Source organism: Spea bombifrons, chromosome 9 (genome assembly GCF_027358695.1).
Source record: "Spea bombifrons isolate aSpeBom1 chromosome 9, aSpeBom1.2.pri, whole genome shotgun sequence".
Taxonomy (NCBI): domain Eukaryota; kingdom Metazoa; phylum Chordata; class Amphibia; order Anura; family Pelobatidae; genus Spea; species Spea bombifrons.
The window spans coordinates 39,849,512-39,858,597 of record NC_071095.1 but is presented as its reverse complement, the minus strand read 5'-3'; the positions used below and the strand labels follow the sequence as shown (position 1 = coordinate 39,858,597).

At 41.0% G+C, this 9,086-nt stretch overlaps 1 protein-coding gene across 1 annotated transcript; it reads left to right on the top strand.

The window, feature by feature from the left end:
* The first annotated feature begins 604 nt into the window (after positions 1-604).
* Positions 605-8,547, top strand: LOC128505347 (transmembrane protein 151B). Its single transcript, XM_053475700.1, has 2 exons — positions 605-1,115; positions 6,801-8,547. The coding sequence occupies exons 1-2, from the start codon at positions 1,020-1,022 to the stop codon at positions 8,223-8,225; spliced, it is 1,521 nt and encodes a 506-aa protein (XP_053331675.1). The 5' UTR covers positions 605-1,019; the 3' UTR covers positions 8,226-8,547.
* The last annotated feature ends 539 nt before the right edge of the window (positions 8,548-9,086 follow it).

Below are 9,086 nucleotides of genomic sequence, written 5' to 3'. Positions count from 1 at the left end.
TCTGTCGTATACTGTCTTCTGTCACCAGAATTGGGTACATAGGCACTGCTACCGTACAGGCAGGGAGGCCCTGAGATCCATGGTCACCTTTATTTACCACCCACTAGCCCAAAGACTTTCCCTGAGAGGAGAAAGGATAATGGGGATTACATGAATTAATCTAGATAAACCTTGAAGCCTCACGGAATTGATGAGTTCCTTGCAGTGTTGCTAACCATGGTGCTGAAACAGTTAAAGGCGCACACTGCCTCACCTGCTAATATTCTCAGGAGGAATGTTCTGTGCTCCTTGCGGAGTCTCTGAAGACTGACGGTGCAGTGTATTTCTATGCAAGAGGGTGTAACTACATTAGGTCACTGTCTGTAAGGCAATGCAGCATGTTTCTTTCCAGTAGGTAAACATGGAATACCCCTTTAAGTACGCTAGTAGCTGTAGTGTGTGTGTGTGGGTTTGTGTCTGTGTGTATGCGTGTGTGTGTGGTGTGTGTATAATACCTCCAGCCCTGTGATTTATTGCTGAGGAGGAGAGAAAGGGGGGTGTTCACACAACTGAGACATCAGAGGGAAAAATAAGAAAGCCTGTCTTTGCACTGCCACATTTCCAGCCTGTGATTAGCATTTAGCTGTCTCTTGCTTGCTTCTGTGCTTCATTGAAGTTACCTTCATCCCTGCAGTAAACAGCAGGCTGCCGGGCTACTTTATACATAGTGCCCTTTCTGCTCCTGCAGATAAGGTGACCCCTTACAGCATCCCATTGAGGCTGTGTAATGGAAGGGGTTGTGCCTTTTCTCCCCTTCTCTCTGCATGTGGACTGCAGGAGGGGGAGAGTCAGGGAGTGGAGAAGATGTGGAGAACCTGCTTTATCTGTGGGACTGATGGTCTGAGCTAGTAGGTATGGGGTGCAGTCTGCAGCATTGGCTGAGAGATCCCTGTTCCAAGTAATGCTTCATCTCCTGGAGAACAAGGACTTTCAGGCACACACCAACAGCCGGGTGACCTGGACAAATAGAATGGCAAAGAATGTCTGCTGAAGTAGAAAGTGAAGCAGCTGCTGAGACCCCTGCAGAGACCCCAGGTGCAAACCCAAGTACTACAGATGTGGATGTCACGGAGCAGGTGAGAGCTGAAGGTCATCCATACCCTCTCGGCACATACAGCCTGTGCTATATGGAACCTCTCACAGCCTAAACTATAACTTTATGTTTGCTAGTTATTATAATGCATGCTGTGCACTATTTATATATGATGTCTATCTCCCATACCTTATTACATCAATGTACATATATCACTAGATTTATAGTATATGGTGTGTGCATGCGTTCCGGTTCTGCATATACATTTGTTGTTTACAACACTTGGAACAATTACGTCAAATGTTTTGTAGATTATCACAGTGGGCAATAAACATCTGCATTGACAGTCCTTTCCATACAGCGAGTCAAGTCATTTGTAGCAAAGCATCCAAATCAGAGGCAAACAATCTGCATTGCTGTGCCTTGTTGCCTCTGTGCTCACTGCCCCGCAGATATGAGATCTCAAACACCAATGTGCTGCTGCGAGATAAGGTAGACACCCAGGGAATACTACTGAGCAGCAAGATACACAGAAAGGCTCCCAGCTCGCAGGCAGGAGGATGTGTTCAATGCAGAATCTTTTATCTTATCCTGTCTATCTGCAGGCTGTCAAACCCCATGTACAGTGCAGAGAAACACAACGGCGCAATACCCCTACTTTATCAAGAGGCGGAATCCCAGTAATTTCACCTAATTATTTGTTAATGACTTGATGTACTACTACAATCACATTTAGCACCAATGGGTTTTACAAAAGTGCTGCATTTTCTGGAAAATGTGTTTCGGTGAAAAACTGTCTAAAGAATTCCAACTACAGCCAAACAGCTGGTATTTCTTCTAACCAAAATAATATTTTTGTTTTGAAATTGATTTGTGCTTTGTATAGTCGAACAAAACACAGTTAACAGTTACAAATGTTATCTGTATCGCTACAGATCTATACATTTAGACCATTCTACATGGACCCTGGTGCATTTTACTCCGTTTAAATGCATTTAGAAAAGTGAAAAGTCTCTCTTATTCCTCCCCTCCTGCTTGTATTCCTACTGAAGCAGGTAGTGTACTTAAGCTCCGCTGTCTGTGCATGTACAGCAGCACACTACAGCTCCACTTTTTATGAAAGCACAATGTGCAGCACTCCAATATTGTTGATATAAATAATTGATATTTTGTCATGTATCAGTTCAACTTTCTTTAAAGGCCAATATTCAGTGCTCCAGTTTTGATATATAAATAAGGAATATTAGGACACACAATAGTCCCACCTGCTTACTTGAAACCAATTTAAATCTACTGCACATTGATGTACTTGAACTCCAGGTGATTTCATGGACATACAATATGCAAGTACTGAAACAGAACTATCACGCCCATGCCATGCACAGTACTTAAAGGGGTATCATATACAGCCATCGTATACAGTTGTCTATGGTCGCTCAGTGGTCCCTTTAAATTTACATTTTTTCTCCTTTGGACATGCATGGGGAATTCTGCAGAACCCCCCATATGCATTTGGCCCTTTCAGGTCTTCCCTGCTTGCTGCCTTGTCAGTGAACGTTGCGGGAGATGGGGTGTCTAACGAGAGCCCCTCTGCTTATGCATGGAAAGCGCTCCCATTTCAATGCAAGTGTTTTCTGACACTGCAGCCAATCAGTGGCGAGAAATGTCAGACCAGGAGGCAGGGAACTGAAGCTTCTACCTAAGGTAAATAATTGTTTTATACATTTAAAAGTATGCATATTAAAGTACTCATAAAGTACTTTAGTGCAGATTTTTCTTTGGTGTGGTTTAAGAATGCTGCTATAATACTGCATGCATGCATGTATGTGCATGTAGTTAAAGGCACTGAGGTCTAAGCAAAAGAGATCCCAACATGCACTAAAAAATGCAAGGACATTTAAGGACTGGAATGCCTCTTTAATGTGGTATTTGTCTATGATGGTTTAGATTATCAATACAACATTATTTCCAATGAAATAGAAAGCACGAATATTCTTTATTTATTCTCAGTTTATATCGACAAGCTTTAATAACAGTTATATGCAAGGGCAATTGGCTTTAAAGTTCAGTTCATCCCAAAGGCCTTGGCAACAACAAAAAGTAAGCAATCAACATATACAAACGTGTAGCCATATGTATAAGGCAGATAAAGTGGATTTTCAGGAAACATCTAATTGGGAATGGGATCTATTGGGAATGGGAATTTTAGTCAATGTTTGAAGGGCAGTATTCTCTTCAATCGCCTACCAAATGTATGTGCTGAATAAAGGAGCTGTCCACGGTCCTTTAACCCTAATGGATGGACTCGGAATTCTAGTGATTGGCTGTGTTTCCCTAGAAGAGCAGCATATAGAGCAGTATAGACAGTTATATAATACACTGTAAAGTAACTATCGAGTCTCCTGGGACGGAACATTTTAAGCCTGATCTATTCTTTTATTTGCAAAGGCATTAGCCATGTGCCATAGCAGAAAATAAATTGTGCTGTATAAAATCAAACATACTTCTGTCTACATGTGCTTATTTATATAGTGCTAATGCAAGGTGCAACATTGTACAAAGGAAAAACACAACAGGGCAATGCCGTGGTTTAGACACACTCCTGCCAACTGTGTATAACGATGCCTCGATGGTTTAACACACATTCACAGACTCTAATCGAGTGACAGTTTCACTTTCTGTGTCACATCTGCCCAAATGCAACTAAAGGTGATAAGCTCGGTTTAAATGAAATTACATTGAAAGATAGCAACATAGAATTTATCAGCAGATAAGAACCATTATCATTAACCATTATCATTTACTTTTTTCCTGCCGCATAGACTGAGACCTTAATCAGTCCTTGGTCTTGTCTTAGATTCATGATGGCTTTACCTCTATCCCTCACTGTATTTGCCCCTACCACTTCTGCTGGGAGGCTGTATTTGCCCCTACCACCATCTGTAGAGTGCATGTGTGTTTCCTGCTTTGTACCCTTCATGTGGTTAAGGTTACAGAACCTGTGAAACTACATTGGGCTTTTTAGCTATCCGTATCCTCCTGCTTTAGTTACACTACAATTACTATCACACGTAGCCAATTTAGCCTGGGAATGGAAATAAAGCAAAAAAAGCCCATCTGTAGATTCCACTGGCAAAATACAGCCTGTCCTCACATTTTGTCAGGCACAGAACAAAGCATCTGCAAATGTCGAAGCTAAACTGATTGATGCTGGCACACAGGGAACCAGCAAAGATTGGGTTAAAGTCCAGTGTCCGTAAAGGTAACTACTTTATTTGATGACCCATTGTAAGATTTCCTGAAGATGTTTTAACGCTATCACTTAATGTTTGTGAACACTACAAGTAACCTCAGGAATGTGGTATAGATATAGTAGATATGGTATAGAATACGGTGTAGATATAGATATAGTATAGAATACAGTGTAGATATATATAGTAGATATGGTATAGAATATGGTGTAGATATAGTGTAGATAATCACGCAGCACTGAGATGAGGACAAATCAACACATTACAGCAAAGCCCATGAAGTCTTTATTGTTTTAAATCCCTACAGTGATCTGTGGCCCTCAGCTTGGTAACTGATCTTAACATCCTGTTAAATAGTGCATTGTGTTAGGCGGTCATGTCTGTTTATTCTTTGTGGCCACGATAATCAGAAATCCTTCGCATAACCAGGGATCTCCCTTGATGTCCTTAAGAAACAAGTCTGCTGACACCTGCAGAAACACAATATTTATATCCGTCAGCAAAGACTGGCTGCAGAGAAAGCGTTGCTGCAGAGGCCAATGGGTCTCCCAGAATCTCTTCTCCGGTACATAATGAGAAGCCACTTCTCGCAGGCTGACCTATTGATCCTAAACTGATCACTCATGTGCAGTACATTACCTTTCTCTGTAGGGTATATATTATATATATCCAGCATTGTATTACTAAGTGACTATCGCTGTGTAGATCATTACTCAGCAATGCATTCATCTTCATCAGTTTTGCCCTGGAGGATGCTGCTGTGAGATTTTAAATTATTTTCCTATTCTTGACCCTTATAAAATAACTCCAGCGAAACACTGCCACATATTCGCTTTAATGTGTGTATGTGGTCATCCGAAAGTTGTTTTGACTCCAACTCTCATCATCTTCTTTCCTAGTCTACAAGTCTAATGTCCAAATATTGATGTTGCTAAAAGACATAGGAAAGAAAGGTGTTTCTTTCAGTGAAGTGGGTGTTTTTTAATTGATCATGCCATATTGTATTATAATTATCCTAATACTATGGCCAGACACATAGTGACATTACACATTTAGTCTTTATAACCACGATATTAGTTAATGGCCTTTGTTTAAATGTTTGCTTAGTTCTATAGTATGTATGTGGTTTAAATGGACAGTGATAATGGTGTGCTGCAGGGTGCATGGTATCCAGTGCTCTTCTCCTGTTCCCATGTATCAGTCTGTGCCATCACTGACTGTGAGCCCTAGAGTGGTATGTCACATCAGAGCACCCTTAGCTTCTGGGGCGTTAGTTCAAGCAATCAAGACTCATTGCATCTTCTGTCTCAATTGTTTAAATACATTACCATATCATTATCTATGTAAGCCCTGTTGCAAAGGCTTTTGCAGATTCTGTTGTTGCTCTGTAAATGAACCGTAAGAAGAGATAACTATGCTTTCGGTGGTATAGATACATCTGCAGCCTGATGCAATGCATGGCCAAAAGAGTAACACAGAACGCAGCCCCCTGTAAACTGTGTTTAGGGGCCCACCATGCATGTATACTGTTTTTGTTCCATATGGCTGTGACTCAGCATATCACAGCATGTGTGTGTGAGATGTGTAATCATCTATATATTGTTATTATATGGTAAGGTGCGAGTTTCACACAAAGATCAGCCAGTGGTAGCGAATTAGTCCTCTTCTAATTGCAGAGGATTTCATTAGTGTAAGAATAAAATGGCCCACTTGCCCATCAGGAAGTTTTGCCGCGACCACGTTTAATTAACCTACATTTTAAAATCTGGAGCAATGGCGGTTGTTCTGGATGCAGCTACCTTCACAGCTTCGGCTTCTACATGCGCACTCATTGCTTACGCAGGTTGTTTGCATGGGACTCAAAGGGCTACCTTAAATTATGCTAAAGTTTATGTACATAACATAATGTTATGGCTAAGTGGTACAGCATCTTTAGCTGCGATAAATACCAAATATACCACTTTTTACTACTTTAAGAGGGAGTTTATGGTCATTGACAGCCACAATAACAAAGAACTAACGTTAAAGAAGAATGCATGTTAATGTACTCTGTAACTACATTAATATGCTTTATTTAGGTTTATTCCTAAACATGAATTGCCATTTAATTCATAACTTTGCTCTTTTCTGAAGTCAAGCTCAGGTGTGGCCAGACTCCCTCCACTCAACACAACACTTTTAACCACAAATCTACATATGGCTTTTAAAGGTTAATAGTATGAAATACTACAAGCTGATCCAAAACAATCACAATCAAGAATTGAAATTTAAATTCACGAATAAGATAATATTTTTGCAGTAACCGCTGGTGTAGTACTTTATTCGCTTTGCATGCAGTTGTGTCCAATAAATAAATACAATTCTAATTACTTGCTGTATCTCTATTAAATAGGCCAGTCAGTTATTTCTGTTCATTATTCATAATATGTCTGCATTGTTTTTATTCTTTTGTGTTGTTTGTTTTCCTTCCTTCCCAGCAACTTCCAGAAAAGCAGTCTCTGAGTGCATCTATGTGCCGGGAGTCCCACTGGAAATGCCTTCTTTTGTCCATCCTCATGTTTGTTTGTCTTGGGGCAGTGACCTGGTGTCAGGTAACCCGTGTGACCAAGCTCAGCTTTGATAGCTCTCTAAAAGGGAGATCTATGATCTACCATGGCAGTCCTTGCTCTGATGGATATGTGTACATCCCCTTGGCCTTCCTTGCTATGCTTTATGTAGTCTACTTGGTGGAATGTTGGCACTGCCATGCTAAGAGTGAACTCCAGCATAAGGCTGATGTGAGCAGCGTTTATGACCAGATACAGCGTATGCGTCAAGCTACACCTTGCATTTGGTGGAAGGCAATAAGTTATCACTTTGTTAGACGTACTAGGCAAGTCACCCGATACCGTCATGGTGATGCCTACACAACCACTCAGGTCTACCACGAGAGGGTTAACACTCATGTGGCCGAAGCAGAGTTTGAATATTCCCATTGTGGTATTAAAGACATCTCCAAAGATTTGTTGGATCTGGATCGCCATCCAGCCACCAAATTGAAGTTCACCAAGTGCTTCAGCTTTGCCAACTTGGAGTCGGAGAACTCCTACCTTACCCAGCGTGCCCGCTTCTTCACGGAAATTGAAGGACTGGATGATTATATGGAAGCAAGGGAAGGGATGCAGCTTAAAAATGTTGACTTCAAGGAATTAGTTGTTGCTTATGTGGACCTAGAACGACTGCCTTGGTATGTTTCTCACTACGCCTTTTGGGCTTCTGCACTCCTCATGCTGTCCTGGCCGCTGAGAGTTTTTATTGAATATCGAACTGCTCATGTTCACTATCATATTGAAAAGTTGCTAGGGCTGGAATATAGGGCCCCTGCAGCATCAGATGAACCCATATACAGATTCAGGATGCCGAGGGTTAGCACCTTGGACAGCACAGAGCTTGAGTGGCATATCTGTACTAACCGACAGTTGATTCCTAGTTACTCTGAAGCAGTGTTAATGGACCTCACCGATTCATCGATATGTAATGGCTACTCTTCCTGTGGTGTTTTGCGTGGTTGTGAAGGCTGCAACAGAGCCTCCAGCAGTTCTTCTATCTTTTCCCGTCACGCCATGCATAGCTGCAGTGGGGGTCCTTCTCACCTCTCCCTCAGCACCAGCCGCTTCTCCCTCTGTCAGTTACATGGATCCCACAGGACAGGACTCTGGAGAAGTCGTAGTAGTAGTTTGGCAGAGAGAGCTTGCCAAGACGACCATTGCTGTTCTTCTTCTAGCCAGTTGGCCATCAACGAAAACCCACCAACTTACCATGATGCCCGATTCTTTCCTGTGCTTATAGTACATCGTCAAGAAGGGTGTCGAGGCAGGAACTTATGCATTCATCGTTCGTCTTGCATGGAGACATCCTTGTGATACAATATTCACAATGTCTTTTTGTTGTAACCCCACTAAGTAGTTGAGCAAGTTGGCATTTAAACTGTGTGACATCATATCTACAGGAAATGTCTGTAGATGACAAAGCCAGAGGCATGTTGAGATAACTAACGAAATTACTATACCTTGTAAGCCAAGATCTCCAGGGCCTAACTAATACATTAAATATTTCCATTGTATTTAAATGAAAAGAGAATGTAATAAATCAATATAATCTAGGACAAGTGGATGTAACTGTGACATGTAATATACTGCAGTGTACATCCATATGTTAATAAATCAAATAATGACAATAGATAAATATGTAAAGCTTTTTGGATGGAATTATTATTTATATTGAGCAATGCAAAATGTAGTCAGTGTCTGGTGCAGATGAAAACTAAGGGTTCTTTATATAATCAGTGGGGCAATTTAACCCCTTAAGGACAATGGGCGGTCCCTAAACCCATTGAAAACAATACATTCTGACACGGGTTTTGTCATTATGGGGTTAAACTGGCCTTTAGTACATCATTGGTGGTAAATCTGTAGCTATTTTGATTTTGATTTCAGCTTCCAATCATATATAGTCTGATTACTCGTGTAGAAATGTTCCAAGCTAGTTGTCTGTAGATTTTAGTATTATCAGAGGCTGGATACAGATGCGGAGAGCCTCAGTTCAACAAAAAACTGATAGAGTTACTATAAAGATTATGATTTTTGTTACAGGATGGTATTTATAATTTGCAGTACTGTGCATACCTCATATATATAATTTCTTGTTATGACCTCAAGGTACTTTCCACGTCTCCCTGATTACTGCACCTACAGAAAGGCTGGCTGTTGATCTAGTAACTGCAT

What these genes read in the sequence shown, in the direction of transcription:
- LOC128505347 (XM_053475700.1), top strand. Translation starts at nt 1,020, where the DNA reads ATGTCTGCTGAAGTAGAAAGTGAAGCAGCTGCTGAGACCCCTGCAGAG. An exon ending in ATGTGGATGTCACGGAGCAG is followed by an intron (nt 1,116 to 6,800) that starts GTGAGAGCTGAA and finishes CTTCCTTCCCAG; the next exon opens with CAACTTCCAGAAAAGCAGTC.